General features: G+C 38.8%; 1 protein-coding gene across 2 annotated transcripts in view; it reads right to left on the bottom strand.

Annotated features, from left to right (window-relative positions):
• Nucleotides 1–3,162: 3,162 nt before the first annotated feature.
• The window catches only part of DCP1B (decapping mRNA 1B), a 42,175-nt gene continuing 25,506 nt past the window's right edge, over nucleotides 3,163–19,831 (bottom strand). For both annotated transcript variants that reach the window (XM_026052128.1, XM_026052130.1), the window contains exons 6-9: nucleotides 13,382–13,510; nucleotides 11,812–12,651; nucleotides 5,699–5,959; nucleotides 3,163–3,933 (exon numbers count right to left, since the gene is read on the bottom strand). In XM_026052128.1, the coding sequence (XP_025907913.1) occupies nucleotides 3,853–3,933; nucleotides 5,699–5,959; nucleotides 11,812–12,651; nucleotides 13,382–13,510 (1,311 nt within the window). In that variant the 3' untranslated portion in view covers nucleotides 3,163–3,852. The remainder of the gene's footprint in view (nucleotides 3,934–5,698; nucleotides 5,960–11,811; nucleotides 12,652–13,381; nucleotides 13,511–19,831) is intronic.

Below are 19,831 nucleotides of genomic sequence, written 5' to 3'. Positions count from 1 at the left end.
CCGACTTCTCATGTTTTCTACRTTACAGCCTCAAATGCTTACTAAATTTTTTTTTCTAATCTTGCCTTTTTCTCAGCAATGATCTCCAACTTTGCTAAAATATTAAACTGTGATTTTAATATTCTAAAGGGACATAGATATCTAGAATACTCACTGCACTTAAAATTGAAATTCAAAGCTCAACATATTCCAAATAGGCTGTCAGAGGAGACCTAACATCCTGCCTATTCAGCTGTATCCTGCTCCTGCAAAATTTTATTTTGCTGTACAGTTTTAATTATCCCCTTTGCAACAGCAACAATGAGGAGTAAATAGAGGAGCAGTAGGCAGCTAATGCATAAAAATCAGATAAAGGATTTGAATTTTCTGAGAAGGGCCCCAGGAAAGGTTTGGATGGCTTCACTGAGTATTACGTATTTCCATGATAACCAGAGCTGGAATTAGTCAGAGATCATGCTTTCGTATTTCACCTACTTTCTACTTCTTATCTTCTCACTGCAATTTCATATATAAACTACAGTTTTATATATATCCTATAAGCAAGTGGACCTAGGACCTATATATCCTATAAGCAAGGAATCGTATAAGCAAGGAATCCTATAAGCAAGTGGACAGTGCTTAAGTGCAAATACACTGAAAATGAATATGAATTCAGTGTTGAGACTGGGACTAACGCATTACATAAAGCAAATTCTTCTATATATTAAAAAAAAAAAAAAAAAAAAGAAGACGAAAACCAAGACAGTGTATTGGGGAACACACCAGTTTGGCAGGTACAGCCCCTGGCCTCCTCCACAACATGCCTACTGTGAACTGCCTAGAGCACAGTTAATGTGACCCTACATACCTCCTGCTCTGCAGCTTGCTATCCTTTGTGCTATTTAAGATCAAATTAAAAAAAAAAAAAAATCAGGCCTGAAGAGTCAAATGAAAAAATCAGGCCCAAAGAGCAGCAGCCCTAATTGCAGGGGCCTCTTCCTCTCTGAAGACCCTGTTGATTTAAGGGCTCCCCAAATCTATTATCATCTTAAAGCTAAATTAGCTCAGAGAATCGTAATGTTCAGAAATACACTAGTTCAGAGGTGATCTACAAATTGTCCTGTGCACTGCAAAGACATGGATGCAGAAAGGTAAATTCCCAGCTGATACAAAAAGCTATTATGCAAAACACAATACAAAAATGCASGGATGAAGTTTTCAGTAATGCAGGAGGATCCTCCAGCTTTTTTTTGTGGTACTGGAAGGCTCTGACTCTATTTCAGGAAAAAAAACTTTTTTTCTGGGATAGACACTTCAGTTTGCAATAGGAAAAAAGAAGGGGGCATGTCACAGTTTTATACACCAATGTGTCTGCAAACTGAGACATGAATTCCCAAACATGTTTCAAGAAGCAGATCCCACRGTCTGAAACTCAAGCCTGAAAAAAATATTTTTCTCTAGAGTTCTCTATTTCTCTTCTTCTATCACGTGTCAATAAAATTTAATTTCTTTCTGCATTTCATTTTACCTTCTTATCTCTGTTGTGCTCTGTAAGTGTGCAAGCCAGTTTAAAACGCACTTAGTTACTTAAAAGACAGTAATTTGCCTCTGGAACAATCCCAGATACTCCTTGTAACTAAACACAGTGAGGGTTGGAGAAAACCAACGCTGTCAGTGTTACTTGCTGTAGATGTAACCAGAATAGATGGCAGAGAACAGAAGCTATTTGCTTTACCCTTCCTGCTTGCAGAGAGGCTCTAGTTTGTCAGACAGTGTGAAGACCATGTGTCATACACACCAGGAGTTAACAGCTGTTTTTAAAGAATTTGCATTTAATTTTTTAAAATGCTAACTTGAAAAGCAATAAAGATGTTTTTAAAATGTCTATGTCTATATAGCATTTCTATAAATAAAAAATGTTTCTCCCATTACTATGAAGCCTGTCCCAGCTGGAGATGCTTCAGAGATGAGCTGGAATCTTTTTTTTTTTCCCTCTTCCTCTTCCACCAATTACAAAAATTCTACCTGTCAAATTAAGTCTTGACTATGTGTCCCCATCATCTTTAAATTACCATCTCAAATAATGCAGAATCCAAGATACATATTATATGACTATCTCACATAAATGCTTTTGTGTAGATTCCAATTTCTTTCACACCTGCTCATTTTGGAAGTAATTCAAACTARCTGAGTAGGATCACATAAATTTATAATGGCCGTAGGGCTGGAATTAAGACTTGTTATCTTTAAAATCTGTCTTTCGTGGTATCTGTGCAACATGTGCTTCTCATGAAGTCTGCAAGGATCATAAGCAAACTGGTAACAAAAYAGAGCTGGAAAAGCCTTTGTTTTCCCTGAGCTAGTCTGTGTAGGAAAAGCCCACCAGCTGTCTGGGCCCGAGTCCCATGCTGCTATTCACCCATGCATCAAGGAAGGAGGTCTTGTGTTCTTTTATTTCAGTCTAAACTCTTTCCCAATAAATCTAAGCAGAAAACCCAACCCAAAACCTCCATATCACCCTTCTACCAGAGTAAGGACAGGGGAACAGGGAACAGTATAAACARCTCCAACTCTACTCACTCAAACCTGCATCCTAACTCACCCTGAAGACCTTTCCTTCACAGATGAGGCTGGAGTTGTGCCTACAGCACTCCTCAGAGCAAAGCAGGGTGGATATTCATTTGTGCATTACAGATTGAGCTCTCTGTACCATGCAAGTCATGTCTCCTCAGCAACTGGCACTGGGTTCCTTACTGGCACTTTAGCAGCAGATGCTAGTAAAAATACAATTTCTTTCAGTAATTTAAATGATAATCRATTTAAAGCCTCATTAAAAATCATTTAAAACCAATGTGTTTTCTGCCAAGTGTACAAACATGTTAAAATAAGAGCTAATACATGCAACCCATACATAGTCTGTCGTATAATAAGATGAAATCATTGCGGAGTAGAGATAAGTCCATTTTATTTTCTTTTGTAGAAATGGATCAACGAAATCATTGTGCTCCACGAACACACTGCAAAAAGTAGGATTTTTACACCAGGTAGCCTCCCTCTTAACAAAGCTGTACACTGCTTATAGTAACGCAGATTTGCTCTTGAGGAATAGAAACATGAATCCAGTGGCACCTGAAGCTATGCTGAGAGCAATAATCACAAACAGCCGCCCTCCCACCCCAATTCACCAGAGCCCTTCCAGCRTCCCTTTTCTACAACTAGCTAAAAATATTGCTGTTAAAATAGAAAAAGATTTTTCTACAAAAATTTTGGGGAAAGTCATGACATTTCTTCTAAATAGTTTCTAAATTGCTCTGCAGACAACTAAATGAGGTGATGGAAGTCTACTTAGGAAACTTTCAGTTTTAACATTTTGCCAATATTGTCGCGGGGCTGAAAATAAGTCCAACATTGCCACCATGCGTCCAGAAATGGGAACTGTTCGTTTCCAAAGTTGCTTATGGCATCTCTCTCAGAGAAAACCCATGTAAAATATCCAGTCCATGAATAACCACAGCATAATTTAAAAAAGGAAACTGTACTTGGAGATCAGAGGCTTTAYGCAGGAGAAACAATCATAAGCATGGGCCCATATAAGAAAAATAATTTAAGATATTTTGTGATTAAATCTTCAGTATTGTGACAGACCCCTCCCTGAAGGCACAAYCCGTTTCCACCCACCTCTTCTTTCTCAATACATCACATATCACTTGCCAATAAGCAAAATCTACATGTATGCAAAGTGCCTAAAGACCATCCATTTCAGTTTAATTTTTTTTAAAGACAGAAGTTTTTAAAACATAACATTACTTGAAAGAAACTGAAACTTTTCCCTGGATTCACGAAGTCCTTGGAATTTAATTTAAAAATCAGCTTTCACATGGGCTTTTTCATTGCCGCCTTTCTCACACTGAAGAGATATGCTTCATAAATAATATTTAAGAAGTTGTCATCATTCTGAAAAACAAAACAGATAATGGTTACTGCAAGATAGAGGTTCTTTAWTAAAGAGATGAAAAGTTCTTCCCATTTAATGGAACAAATATTTTCCAACCTTTTTCTATATAAGAAAGCCAGGTGTAGGAAGGTTTGCTTCCATCACCAAAAACAATATATGACTTGCAAAAACAATATATGACAGCTCTTGCTAGTAGCCCTGCAAGAATTTTGGTATATGAGAATATAAATTATGTGGCAAAYTTGATTCTATTTCTGTAAGAAATAATGAATACATGGAGAGCAGATTCTCTAGACTTGTGGATTTAACTGGAACAAACTACTCTTAGGATACTGCAGTGATAATACATCCTTGTAATTTCTTTCCATTACTCTCAATTAACCTGGGGGTTTCTTTAAGTAGTTTCCTCCATTATTTCAATAATAATGCCAAGGATGTCTGAAAGAACAGTGATACATTCTGGTCTTTGATCCTCTTCTAAATCCTACCTGGGCAAATCCTTGCATCTTGTTTAGCTCTTTTAGACTTAATGCTCCTAACTGATGCTGCTCCTTTCGCTCTGATGCTCGTTTAACTTTTTCCTTCTGAAGATCATTTTGCAAGAACTGGTCAACTCAAATTAAGAACGAATGTCCTAAGTAGCTCACATGAATATATGAAGATAATTAAAATCAGGATACTCCTTGAGGAAAATCAGAAGCATCTGAGATTGCAGTTACAAATCGGAAAATAACAGGTGAGAACAGGTGAGGTCAGTCAGTATCTTAGTATTAAACAGCAAATAATTTCCAGAAAACTTGCTTAACCCTTACTACGACCAGGAATAGCAGGGTCAAATGCTATGAGAATTCTATGAGAATGAATGAGAAATAAATGAGAAAAGTCTCTCATTGTTAAAGATACTATTATCTTTCTGGGTCTGTAAGTTAAATTGAATTTTAAATGAGTCACTTCAACATTCCAATAATAACTTTTATTTTTATTCCAAAGTCATACAGGTTTATTGTTCTGGCCTACAAACTGGAATCCTAAACCTGTCTCTAATTCCTTTTGCTTATACTGAGTTCTTTAGTTCTACAACCTCAAAATTTATTCTTCTAGGTATTAATCACATGAGAAGTCAAAGAAAACATAATCAGTCACACCATCCCACATCAGTAAACAGTTGCCTCTTATATAACACTCTTAATGCTCTGTCATATTTAAATCTGAGTAACGGTATCAAAAAGAATTTCAGCACTTAAACCAGAGAACTGCATAGAATGGACTGAACTAATATATTTTTAGATTACTTAACCCATATTTTAATTTTCCTCACGCTCGTTCTGTGATTTTCATTTCCCATCTGGATTCCTTTTACCCTTAACATGCATCTCTGAAAATATTTGGCAGCTAGGATAATCACCCATTATTTATCCTTAGCTAAAGATATAACAAATATCTCTCTGGCTCATAGGCCAACCTTCTAAAGCCTTCAATCATCTTTGCTCTTTTCCTTCCAATTTATTAGCTTTCCTGAACATTGAACTACATCCATTAATCAAATCGCATTTAAGCCAGCAGTTTGCAGAGAGAGGCTGTCACCTTCCTGCCCCACGACCTAGCGCGCCCTTAACACACAACCAGAAGCAGCACAACTCCAACGTGCATTTTAATTATTCACACAGGCCCTGGACAGATGGATGCAACCAATTCGGGGAACAGGCGCGTAAAGCCAAGCAGCAGTGAGGGCGTCAGGCAGAGCGGGAGCAGTCTGCACACTACCTGGATGAGGTGCACAAGAGTTTCCTGCAGCTGCATCTTGGTCACGGAGCTGCTGCTGCCCGCGGGCGGCTCTGGGGCTTGCAGGGGCAGGAGGAGGCTGGCCGGGGCGGCGGCAGGGTCCGGGGCTGCTGCTGCTGCTGCCGCCAGGCGCCCGCTCTCGCTGCCTTTGGCTGGAGCGGCCGCTGCGCTCTGCGCGAACACCATGGGGGACATGAGCAAGGTGGGCGCCACGGTGGCAGGGATACGCTGCGGGGAGATCACCTGTCCGAGTGAAAGCACAGCCAGCAGTTAAACAGCCTGTCTTCTTATTTATATGGGAATAAGGAGGGTGAAAGCAGCAAAATGCAGTAGCGATAAGAGGCACACAAGCTGCTGCCGAAAGGAGTCTAGACAACTCCCACTCAGGACCACTTATATGTTCCATTTCCAAACTAAAAGGCCTTCCATGCAACACGAGAAGGCAGAAATATATTCAAATGTGATTGAGTCTAGCTGATAGGCAAATAGTCTGAGTGCTAGAACATGGTATTACGGAAATTATGCTCTTATTAAATAGCAACACTCTGGAGATGCTACAGCGAAATTTTYGACACAGGTACACTACTTAAGTCCTATCTTTGATAATATACTTGCTAACACACAAACGCAATTATTGAAGACATACACTTTATACCTAATATTAAAAAGTATTTTCCAGTAATAACTTCCAAACTACTTAAAATAACCTCATTTTAATTTGTTGAGCTTTCTATCATTTTTACTCTTATATCCTCATTTTACCTAAGGAGGGGTGGAAGGGAACTAGAGATACCATGACTTATCCAAAGAGCCACAGCGAGCTGGTGGCATCAGCAGAAGGAGAACTCATCCACAGTTGCCTAGCTCACACTCAGGTCACAAAATCAAAAAAGGCCCTCAAAAGAAAGGAAAACACAGATGTTTCTGTAGTTCTGGGAGTTTCCTCTGTATTATAGCCATACCAGTCTGAACACAGATTACGTGTCAAAAAGGTTTCAAATTTTGTGACACATTTTGGATCTCTAAGACATGCAGGGCTAGCAGTAGCAGGAGATACAAGCCATCATGGAAAATTTATTCAGTAAGCTTTTAGAAATTCGAATATTCTCCCGGTAACTCTATAATAAACCTTAGCCAGCTATCTCTTTACTACTCAAGTAACCAATCTTCTCCTTTAAAGAATAAAACTTAAGGAGAATTAGTATGAGCCCACGCCAGCTCCACTGTTTGGGACTGGAACATGACTTATTGCTACTATGCAAAAGTGAAAGGATACCAAATAATTTAATTTTGTCTGACTCCTGGGTTACATTTGAATCTTGAAGTGAAATTAAGTAAAATTAAAAAAAGAAAAAAAAGGTTTATCCTAATTTCGTTCTTCTGAGGGGTTATCTCATTCCTGTGCAAAACAATGCTATTCATTAAGGAAAATTTGTATTCTGGAGCATCTTTTATCCCTGTTTGCAATTGTTTTGCTCAAGATATTTCTGAATATTGTTAATTATAGCACAATATGAAAAGAAATATAAAGGATCAACAAGGATCTAGATCTTGTCCTGATTTATGCTAAGTGTAAGGAAGGAGAAAGATTAGAGGGATGGGAAAGATGTGTGGAATTAGAATCCCATTTACAGTTACATGTTACTTACATGTGAAGATCTCCCAATAATAACACTTTTTAGACAAATACTGCTTTTTTCTTCTCTCAAAGCTAAAGTATTACTTGAAAATGACTACCTACCCACAACTTGTCTATGACCACATGACATATAGTCCATAACAGAAATGAAGTCTGTTACAATGCTCCCGAATTAGTTTTTAGTTCACTTCAGGTATCCTTTAAGCAGTACATATATATATATATATATACACATCTATACTTGATAAAAAAAAAAATCTTTTTAGAAAAGAACCGATGTACATCTGAAGTGCTGTAGTTCTGTGGAGTGAGACATTCAAGTTCTGCACAGATGTATTCCTCCAAATGTGCCTGAGGAAGATTTACTACCTCCAGGCACTCATCATAGCACTTCTGTTCTACTCAACCATGCAGTTCTAGGGACTTGCCTTTAATTCAATGCAAGCAAAATTGGCCAAGTTAGCTTAAAACAGCTGTTTTTTCCTAAAATGATTTAATGAATGCTTCTACTGAGTGCTCAGGAAGGGTAGGAACCTCCACGAAAGCTCCTGCCCTTGAACAGTGGTGAGAACCTGTCCCACCAGCCCAGCTGAATCTGAGAAAGCCAAAGACCTAAACGATACATCCTTAGAAATCAAAAGCCATCTTGCTCTAGTCTGGTAGAAACAAAACCTGAGATCAGCTAGGCTCTTAATAACATATAATTACAACTGTCAAGCAGCTACACATGTTACGGTTTAGCAGAGATCTCAAAAATTACCTGTTTTTTGTGGATGGTGCAGCTGTTTGCTTGGACTTGCCAAGCACATGTAAGCAACACTGCCATCTACTGCTGACACGGCTAATATCTGCAAGTTACTGCTACACGTCCAATTGCCTCCAAGCAGTCTTTACTCTTCTCATTTTTCAGCACACGGTACTTGTTTCTCTGCGAAAGCTTTCAAATGTACTTTCTGTTAACACTTGCGCTCACAGCTTCTGCCATTTTGAAAAATTTTACATAAACATTTCTTTTCAAAATGYAAGCGGGAATTTTCTGTTAAGATTTAGTTTACCTACTCTTCAATCAGTGGGATGAGAATCCCATGAGAAAATCTGGGAGCTGATCTTGGTGCTCCTACAGCAGTTCCTCTGATACCATGTTTTGCTGAAAGCACTGAAAATGCTTAGGAGGGATATGGAGCCTTTGGGCTAATCTTTCAGCTTTGAGTAATTTCTCACATGGCCACAATACCCTTCCAAAATGCGACTCAACAACAACTTTCTCACAGAATCTCTCTTGAGCTTCTTCCCAGTTTCTTCTGAATCATCCCCAGCATTATATCAAGGCAACACTTCAACCTCTGAATCACCAGTATGAGAGCAGCAGCCTTGCATGAGCTGTGCAGTAAGGAAATATGAACAATGCCAAACCTGCAGTATGTAACATTCCTTCTCTGCAGGAGGATCTAAGGATCTAAGACCTCTCCTTTTTGCTCTTCTGCATTGCTGGTGGCACTGAAGTGACCTGTAATGCAAKGTGGCAACCACCTTTGCTCCCTAACCGTGTGCGATTCCACATGCACCACCAGCTTCTCTGGAGCATCAGCAGGCAGAGGGGATGCTKTGGGGCTCCAGCTGTTTTTAGTGAGCATTATTTAAAACTAAGAACATCTAAGCTACAAACGGTTTGGGAACTTTGAAAGACAGTTGTTGGCTACAATGCTGGTGCTAACATTGCTTCATCTTTCTAAGTTTAATTTAGAAAAATTTAGCTAATGTTTAACAGCAGAATCTTACATAATCTTCCATGACAGGTTTAACTTACTAGTTGCCTTACTGCTGTGCATCTTTACAGTCTCATGCTGAAAATGCAGTCAAGATAATCTATAGGTAATGGTGTGACTCTTCCACCAAAGATACTGTGTACCACACAGATTCAGCAGAAACAATGTATGACGTGTAAAATATATTGCTGATAGAAAATACTCGGAGAAAAGAGACTGTCTGCAAAATAAGTGGCCTTTTAAAACAGAAGTGATAAATTTGTGTCAAGGTTATTGTAAGTCCTTTTAAAACCATAACACCGATTAACAGAAACACTTAAGCACCCGTGTTATCTATAATCAGGACAACTCATGTCTAATTTTAAGCCCATGTTTTAAAGTCTAATGCAGAGTAATACATTTTTATTGCAGCTTTAGCACATGTTGCTCATTGTCCACATAAGGAACACTTCTCAGAATAGGGCTGGCATCAGACTGAATGCTTCTGAGTATTATTCTTTAGCTTTTGCTAAAATTTTATTTTGGTGACTGGTTTCTTCCTTTCCACGTGGGAGATCACAGCTCTTATACCATATGGAGATGCAGCAGAAGCCAATTTAAATTTGGGCTTGTAATGTGTCAATTGTGGAAAAGACTATTGCTTCTATTTTCTTACTATTGCTGATGGATCTCGGGTGTTCCTTTAAAATCATTTTTCCAACCTAAGTGACACTGTCCAGGTACCTTTCTAGGTCTGTTAGGCTTTTAAAATTCACTTTTCCTGCACACTAACTTATAGTAAAAGATAGAATACCAGATAAATAATTATAGAGAACAAACCTTTTGCAGCATTTGTTGTCAGGCTCTGCTTCAATCAATTTTGCATAAGCATRTGCAGATACATTTGTGCCAATTCAATCTCACTCAAGATGTCTGTCTGCAGGCAGGACAGCACTTAAGCCTGTGGTCTACAGCAAGGATGCTATTATAAAAAGATCAACGATGGTTTTAAATGTTGTTTCACATATCTATCTTCTAAAATTTTTCAAGAGTAGAAATATTTAATTTGGCTAATTCATGGCATTCTACAGAAGAAAGACTCATTCCTTCATTTTTAGGCTTTTTTTTTTTTTGACAGACTGCTGTATGCAAAAGCAGCCTTCCTTCCTCACTGCAAAGCTTTAGGGGTCCTGAACTAGTCACCTTTTGATCAGTTTTCTATAATGTCTTATAAACAATTCTGAATATGTCAAAGGAACTGCATCTAATACTGTTTTGGTAACAGCTGTGGTTGTATCAGTCAGTAAAGCTACTCGTCCCCACCAGGATGAATCTTCTTGGTCTGGTCTCAGATACTGAAATTAAGATCAAGAGTCTCCTTCCTTGACTTCCTTCCTTGCTTTCTTTTCTTTTTATTTTTCCAGGCAARCTTGCAGCAATAACCTACTGAATGAGACTTGACACAGCAAGCACTTTTCTTTTCTCAAGCCATTGTTCTGTTTGTACCCTTGCAGCAAAATAACTGAAATTGTGACTCCCTTTCCACAATTCCATTCTCTTTCCGYATTGCAGCTAATGTCTGCACATTGTTATCTTTTACAAATATACACAAATGAAGTGCTATCAGCATCTATACCAATTCTTTCATTCAGAAATACCTCAATATTTTGGTCATGTTTTACTACTGTGCACTGGCTTATAACATAGAGGATAGCACTTGCCTCACTTCCCATTCACCTTCTGAGTAGGAATGGCTCATGTCTCCATGCTGTCAGTACATTTCCTGGTGAACCAGACAACTTCTTTCATTTACAGCAATCTCCCGAAGTAACAAAAAAGTAAATGATTGTGACTCTGGATCCTCTTTTTGTTCATTAGTACTGCACTGAGAAGCCAGATACCCATCTGTAAGCAACTGCTCCTGAATAATTTGATRGACTAATCCACCAAAAACCTCTTCACAAAAGTTCAAAGCTGTGCTGCTTTGATTCACAGAATAAAAATAAAGATGGCTATTTGCTATAAGGTAATCATCATCTTTTGATCACTCTTACAGAATTAGAAATCTTGACCTATCAGTGCTAGTAAAAGATGTGGCTGTTAGTTGTTAAGTAGCCATTTCAGCTTCTTGGATCAGCTTTCTACAATAAGGAGGATTTCTGCTACAAGCTGAAACGTTTTGTAGTTTTTCATTCAACTCTTTCAGAAATTGAAATGGATAAAAGCAGCTTTTAAACTTTACACTGAAAAGGTGAATGTTCATTTGCTTGGGCAAGTAACTTCTCATTACCAGTACAATACAGGCCTTGGAGATAGTCTGTCCACAACAAAGGGAGGTAAAAGGGGCTTAGATGCTCATCCCAAAACAGGACATTGGAAGACACTCAAGTGTAGCACCTGCTATGGAAAATGAAGTTATTAACAAAGACAGTGCACCTGGGGAAGCATTTAGGCATTCTGCAATCGCACACGAGGCTCACTGTTCATGTGCAAGAGATTCATCCTTCGGTATTTACCATATCAGAGCTTGGCAACAGAGAAATTACTTGATGTCACTATAAAATTATGAATGAATGGAGTGTGTAAGATAATATGGGGAGATACTGGTCAAAAAGATTGGGAACTATCCTTATAGAACTCCAAGATGAAAAGGCAGACAAACCCAAAGTTTTTCCTTTTTTTTTTTTTTTTTAATTCTACAGTTACTTTACCTGAAAGAGAGAGCTCTGTTTTTCCACCCCTGGTGCCTTGTCTATCCAGGAATCCAGTGGTTTCAGTGTACTGGCGTTCTGTATAACAACAGGAAACTTAGCTGCCAAGGTGGGTCTGCTGGATACGTGCAACTGCTGTTCTTGTTGCACTATCTGGAGTTTTTTCAGTAGCTCTTGAGGTGAAATCACCCCAGAATTGGTTGCTTGATTGCCAGAGAGAGAAAGTGTCTGTCTAGGAAGTTTGGACTGTTCTTTACCAACGGGGTGAGACTCCACAGTCTGGCCTGGAAGGGAACCATTGAAGTACACCAAAGGTGGCTGGGTGAGACTGTTTACCTGTGCTGCTGGGGCTCCAGCAGCAGCAGGAGTCCTGCTGAAGACTGAAGCTGTTGAGCTTACAGGTCCTGTTGCACTGGGGTCCACTTTAGGGACTGATCCCGATGGGCCCTGTAATTTCTGTAATAAGCTCTGAGTGCCAGCAGTATCCTGGACTACATGAGATGTTGCAATGCCATGAGAAGCCACAGGTTGGAAGAGTCCCGTGAAAGCCTCACCCACAGGGTGGATATTGCCATTTTCACAGAGACGGTTCTCAGGAAACTCAGCAAGTGGATGTAGGTCTGTTCCACGCACCATGAGCTTCTGAATTGCTGGGCAAAGCTGYTTCTCTGCAGAGGGTGAATGTCTGCTAGGTTCTTCATAAGACAATGATCGTACCACCCCCTGCCTCACAGGAAGATTCTCTTGGTGCTGTTTACTATGTGGTTCTGAGACATCTGGCTTTTCTTGTTTTCCAAACAGTGCTGTCAGAGACAAGTGTTGTGGTTCAGAATCTGTATTCTGTGAAGGGAGAAAGAAAAACAAACATAGTTCTCTGTTGCATGCTAAGCCCCATGAAGTGCCTACAAAACTTAGCCTGCAATATTCAAGCAAGCGCTGGGAAAGCAACGCTTTCATCTTTTCTCACAGTCTTAATAACTGTGACGCAGGAAGGGCAAGGAAACAGTTGTCAAGCTTCTTCGGTGGTAAAAAACAGTGAATCTGAGAAATGGCAGCAGTTTCACTTCAGACACCATGAAAAACATCTTTTCCCTTTCAGCCACTATTGTAGTATCGGTAAGAGAGAGAAACCTTCTGCCCTTGTGTGGAGGTGTGCTGCTCCTTGTACATCCCACTGTAATGGCTGACTGGATTCAGTTGTTGTCATTTTGCAAGGCTATGCAACTTGAAGGTATACCAAAGCACTTCTCTGTATTTAGAATAATTAAAATCACATAAAGAAAACAAACTGTGGTCTAACAACTGACTGGACTAGCTGGGACCAAAGCAGCATCCCCAAATTGAAAGACCAGAATTTCTTTGTTACGTCAGCATAGTATGCCTGTAATTTTAATGCTTCCATGTCATTTGGTATGGGGAGGAGTGTCTTTAGTGCAGTTTTGCATTAAAATAATTCCTTACCAAAGTTCCACCTCAAATAATTGCACTGACCTTCTGACCTAAATAAGCATTTCCTAAATGGCTACTGGGTTACAGCAGCACAAAGCAGAACACAAGTAGAACGTTTTACCTTGCCTTGCTGAGACACTCGTTGATGCTGATTTTCACTAGGCTTCACTGGAATTGGTTTGATTAGGTTAGGGTTGTTATAGATAGCAGAGGAACTGGTCATTTGTTTTGGCTCTGAGCAGGTCTTACACTGCAACAGAGAAAAAAAGTATTTTTTGAGTAACTGAGACAGTATCTTTTCCCTTAATTCTCTAGCATAGTAAAATCCAGAGTCAGGTATTTAAAAAACAAAATTATCAGTTTCAACACCATTTATAAGAAGTTACACAGCACCATTTATAAGAAGTTACACTACTGAAAAACTAGAAAGTATTTTTTTAAAAAATACAAAGCATATGCACAAATAAAGACTTGGCTCCAACATTTCCTGTTTATGAGATCTCCCCTCCTGGTTTAAATCCCAGGTCTCTTCCTTATCTTTTAGTTTTCCCACACTTAGCCCAAAGTCAATCTGACACCTTGAGCAGATAAATAACATTTTTAATGACTTTTGTTTTTAAAAAAATGGCATTATAATTCCTAAACAACTCCTTTATGAAGATACACCCCAATATGAGAACTTTGAGGATATATATACCATATGGAAAAAAAAACAATTAAAATGATGCTTAGATCATGTTTAGATCTAAGATTAGATTCTACTAATCTGCATTAGTAGAATCAGTGTGTTTCCTTATCAAGCACAGCAGTACTAATCAGCTATAAGGAGACAGATCAAGYAGAGACTAAAACTGGTCAGGGCAAGAAAAGACTGATATATGAAGATGGAAGGCCATCATTTAATTTAGAAAAGGGTCACTGAGAATTCTGTGTGAAGGACACAGAGAAAGAATAAATGGGGTAAGAAAAAGTGAATCAGATGGTCTCATTCATATTGTACAAAAATCAGATGGTCTCATTCATGTTGTACAAAAATAAGAGGATAGTTGATGAAACTAAAAAAGTAACAAGTATATAAGGAATGCTGTTTTCCTTGGAAAGGAAACAGTGAAACAGTTGAATTCACTACTACAAGATATTGTTGATACCAATAAATTGGAAGGATTTTTRAAGAATTATTTAATAAAAATTTAATCCTATCTAACAAGAATATTCATAGTTAATTAACTAAGTTTGATGAGTCTAAGTTTTATGCCTCAGGACTAATGAGTCCTGAGGGGAAAAAAAACACTTTGCAGATGGTTGGTATAGAATGATCAACTTTGATTTCTTGTTCCTTCCTGCAAAGAATCCAGTATTATGCGTTAATTAATACTGCACTAGATGGATTGCTTTTCTCATGAAGCAGAGCCATTGCTATGTGACTATGAAAGCCCCAGTATATTTTCTCGAGCTTTATGATAAACTCTTAAGCGTTCAAAGTTGTTAGGTGAGAAAATAACTAGACACCCTCTCCCCTCCTAATATCCAGTGGTGTCTGTAGCATCCATTTCTAAAACCTACCACAATTGTAAAATGTGGTAAACCAGATGGTTTGGTGAAACAAATCTTCAGTTCTTGAGAAGAAATTGAGAAGTTCTTGGGTTTGGGTTTGAGAAGGCCTGGTCCCAAAGGTCACAGTACACAGCGCCTTCTTCCCTTCCACCTTTCCTCCTAAGAACTGCCTTCAGGAACCCCAAGCCCCTGAGACATGTGGGTAAGTCTGACACAATAAGAAGGACCTTAAGGGAACACACTGGGTGCACACAAGTCTATGGGATGCACCCATGAGAGCTCAAGGAATTGGCTGTGGCTCCGTGATGACTCTCAGTTATCTATGTAAGGTCATGGCAACTGGAGGGGTGTTCCTGAGGACTGGAAGACAGTACATGTCACTCTATCTTCAGGACAGACAAGGAGGAGGATCCAGGGAACTATAGGCTGGCCAGCCCCACCTCTTTCCCTGGGAAGGAGATGCAGCAAATACTCCTGGAAGTGACTTCCAAACACAGTAAGGACAAGAAGGTGACTGGGAGCAGTTGGCATGGATTTATAGAAGACCAATAAGACAGTCTTCCATCAGGTCATGAGATGACTGTGTCAGTGGATGAGGGAAGAGCAGTGGATGCTGCGTATCTTTTACAAGGGTTGCAAAAGTCTCCCTTAGCATCCTCACAGACCAGCTGATGAAATAAAATCTATATAAATGGACAGTGTTGTGGACTGAAAAACAGCTGACAAAATGGCTCAGAGTTGTGAGCAGTGGCATGAAGTCCAGCTGGAGGCCAGTCACTAGTGGTATCCTCCAGATATCCCCCGTTTAATAACTTCATTAATGATGCGGATGATGAGACACAGGGTGTGAGGTGCGGGCTTTCAAGGCAATAGAGAAGTGGGTGAAGAGACATACAGACCAGGTGGTTGTGTTACCATTCAAAGGGACCCTGACAGGATGAAAAAAAAGGCCAACGGGAATCTCATGATATTCAACAATGGGAAACTGCAGAGAAATAACTGAATGTACCAGTAGAGGCTGGGCATCTACCAGCTGGAAAGCATCTGTGCGGATAGACCTGGTTGCACTGCTGGACAAGGTGGCCATGAACCAGCAATATGCCCCTGCAGGAAAGACCAGCAGCAGCCCTGGTTATGTGAGGCAGGGAATTGACAGCAAGTCAAGGGAGATGATCCTTCCCTTCTGCTCAGCCCTGGTGAGACCGTATCTGGAACACTGTGTCTAGTTCTGGGCTCCCCAGCACAACACACATGGACATACCTGAGATGGTCTAGCAAAGGACTACAACGATGATTAGGAGTTGGAGCATCACTCCGATGAGGAGAGACTGATAGAGTTGGGATTGTTTAGCCTTGGGAAGAGAAGGCTTGATGGAGCTTATCACTGTGTATAGAAACTTGATGGGAAGGTAAAAAGAAGATAGAGCTAGACTCTCAGTGATGCATACTGAAAGGAAAGAGGCAGCAGGCAGAAAAAGGGTATATAGGAAGACAGGAAGTTACATTTAAACATAAGTAAAAGGTAAAAGCTTTTTATTATTATTTTTAAATAATAATTAAAGGTGAYCAAATGGGATGTCCAGGGAAGCTGTGAAATCTCCATCTGTGGAGACATTCAAAATCTGACTGGGCATGGTCCTAAGCAACTTGCTCTAGCTGATCTAACTTTGAACAGGGGAGTTGAACTAGATGATTTCCAGTGGTTTCTTCCAGTTCCAGTGATTCTGAGATTCTGTTGAGTTTCTGCTCCAAAATTATCTTGTGAGTGTTTGGATGCGACAACCTTCTGCCACGACTTTCTGAAGACATACTCTCACAAAGCAGAAGTGTAGTTCCATTGGCATTTCGCCTTCTTCTGTTGCACTTGACTCTCTTCTATTGTACAGCAATTGCAATTTCTGGTTCAAACGCTGCTCTCAGAAATAACTTTAAAACATTCAGAGACAATCATCTTACAGTTTATCTTTTTTTTTTTTTTTTAAATCTTGCATCTTCTCTCCTGTTGTATCACTACTGCATAAAGCGAGAAACTGCCTCAAGCACTAGCTTTGAAAAAAAACATGACAAACAAGACATYGAATTTGCAGCAATGGAGAGCTTCACAAGAAAATTAAATCTAAGTCAAATATAAAATCTCACAGTGTGTGCATCATGGCTAATGTGAGTAGGTCACATTCAACATGGTAATCTATTTAAACCTAACTACAATATTTCCACTCTCTGAACAAAAACTTTGCAATAATTGACCCAGAAYGAAGTATTTTATTTTCCCCAAAGTCTCTTTACCCATCTAATASTGCAAAACAAGTTCCAAGCAACAAAATATTTGCTGTTTGTCTGAAACTTGTGAGTGTATTTCATCATCTACCTGAACCATGTATAGACTGCAGAGGATGTTGTCAAAGCAAACACAGACAACAGACAAGTATTGTAGCTTAGCATTGGAGTTCTCCTGAAACTGATACCGTGTCACCTCTCCATCTCTTCTAGAGCAGTTGCTTGACTCTCATAGAAAATACGAGCCACGAAGACCTATCAAATATGAGGAGATGCAAAAAGGACTGATACATGGAAAGGTCAACCAGGACTGTATGGGAAGAATATTGTAGATGGAGGACTATGCTGAAAGTCATCAAGAACTCTGAAGCTGTCAGAGAAGAAGTGCAGAGCTAGTTGGCCCTGGAAACCAGGAACTTTTATCTAACTGACATCAAGCAGCGATAAGAAGACATCAGTATATAGTCACACAAAGGTGTACGAAGTGCTCTGAAGAACAGGAATAATGAGGGAAAGAATTTTCACAAAAGCAAAACCAAAAAGAAACAAGCAAAGAAAAACAAAGAGCAAGGATTGCCAGAGAAAGCTCTGCTTACATGAGACAACAAGAACAAATACAGACTGTTTAGGAATAGRAAAATAGGTTCTTCACCATAAATATAGACTGTTTAGGAACAGGAACATAGGTTCTGCATCCTCTAGGGCAATTATAACACAGTGCCCTCTGGAAAGATAGAATTTTTGGAGGCGGGTAAGATAGTATCAAGGCTTTCTTACAGCTAACAAATCAAAACAGAAGCACACACCTAAAAACTTAGAAATTACATTCCTGTTTGAGCAGGTCAGTGTCACTGGAACACTTTACTGAAGGACAGTGAAGAACTAGTCAAAAAAACTTAAATAAAATCCTGCTCACTGCCAGAAGTGATGCTCATATCAAACGTTGTGCACCCTTAGTAATGGACAAGTAAGCTTCAGTTATTTCGGGCACATCAATAAACCAAAGGATGTCCACCTTATCATGTCCTCTGAACAACAGATTAAGAGACAGATGGTGCAATAAATGCACAACAGTTAGGGCAGCACATTTCATCATGCTGCATTTCAACATCAACTCTTGAACTGTTTATCTTTCCAGCTACTATTATGAGGTCTGCTAATACCACACAAGAATACATTAAAACCTTCTTTTTTTTCCTTTCCCCCAAGCATGTTTTGATGATTTAGCAGCTTAAAGCTCCACTGATAAAGAAAAAAGGGAGAAGGAAGGGAAGCATTTCTTTTTTTCTCCCATAACCTCTGAATGTGCAAGTTGTTTTTGGGAATGGGCTACAATCTTTGAAGTTACTTACAGTCCCCAAATCTTATTGTGGGACTTAAAATACAGCAAACTCGTTAGATGCTTTGAAAACTGATGCTCTTATTCTGTGGCTTAAAAAACTTGAAAACCCCCTCTTTTCTGAAACCACACTGAATTCAGAAAGGAGAACAACAGATTTCATGACCAATTTCAGCACAACTGCATCGTAAGTCATGAGACATATACCCTGGCAAGGATGTCTATGTCATTAAGCAGCCAAAAAGCATGACTGAAACATACTGACATGAAATGCAAAAGTGATTCTCATTGCCTTTATTTCATGTACTCTTGCTAATTTTGCATTACTAACAAAATGAGAAGAAACACAGGTCTAGTCCTTAAGAGGTCAAATACTCCTATTACTCATGTCCCGGATGAAGAGGAAATTCTCATGTTATTTCCTTAGCAACTACTTTTAAGCAGAAAAATTAGATGGTATGGATAAAATGCAAATTTACAAGAGATATGTGTGTTCTTTTTTTTCCCCCTTTGYTTGTAAATCTGTTGCTTAACTATGTCTTTCAGTGTTGTCTTTCCTCTGTCTTGATTTTTGGTGTGTTCATCTAGATGAGTAAGATAATTATCTTTAGGCTTACCATATATCTTTCTCATAGTACATGGTACAGATTTTAGCCATCGTTCTAGTTAGAGTATTTATTTAATTGGTTAATGAAAAATCCTTGAGCATTTCAGAATATATCAAATCATACTCTTTTATGTAAACACTAAATACTTATTTAATATTAAAACAGAGAAGAGATACAAGTTTCTAAGGGTGTTTTTGTCCGCTATGAAACATGCAATTCACCTCTTAGAGAAAATATAAAGGTCTTAATTTTGAAATAAACCATACTCCAAGAAAAACAACTACATTTCACCATAATTAAAGTAGTCTATTATAACCTTTATGAGGTTCTTCTCATTAGCCACATTTTAGAAAAACATTTTTTTCTCCAAATTGTTTATGTTTAAGATGTATATATTTCTAGACTCAAAACACTTATGTTATGAGCTCATTATTACATGATAATACRTATGAAAGACAGGAAGCAGCAGGAGGAACTATAGGCTCTGAAAACATCCGCAACATATATATGAATAATTAAAATTTTTATATTTTTATTCCCTAAAGTAAGCTTTTTTTGATTGCTCAATAATACAGAACATTATTAGTCCATTAGTTACGTCCATGTTTAGAAGCCTCAGAAGACCAAACCAGTCCATGAGCTGAGATCATCCTATGGTTGCATCAGTGTCCAAAACTAGCTAACAGCCACAATTAAGAGCAGTCTCTCCAACAGTAAAGGTCTTYCACAGAGTTATCTATGAAAACCACTGAAATTATCACAGGGTTTGAATACTTCACCCAGAAACAGGATA

The sequence above is a fragment of the Nothoprocta perdicaria genome, unplaced genomic scaffold, assembly GCF_003342845.1.
Source record: "Nothoprocta perdicaria isolate Ctin4 unplaced genomic scaffold, notPer1 scaffold_84, whole genome shotgun sequence".
Taxonomy (NCBI): Eukaryota; Metazoa; Chordata; class Aves; order Tinamiformes; family Tinamidae; genus Nothoprocta; species Nothoprocta perdicaria.
The sequence above is the reverse complement of the archived record's forward strand: the minus strand, read 5'-3'. Positions and strand labels throughout refer to the sequence as shown.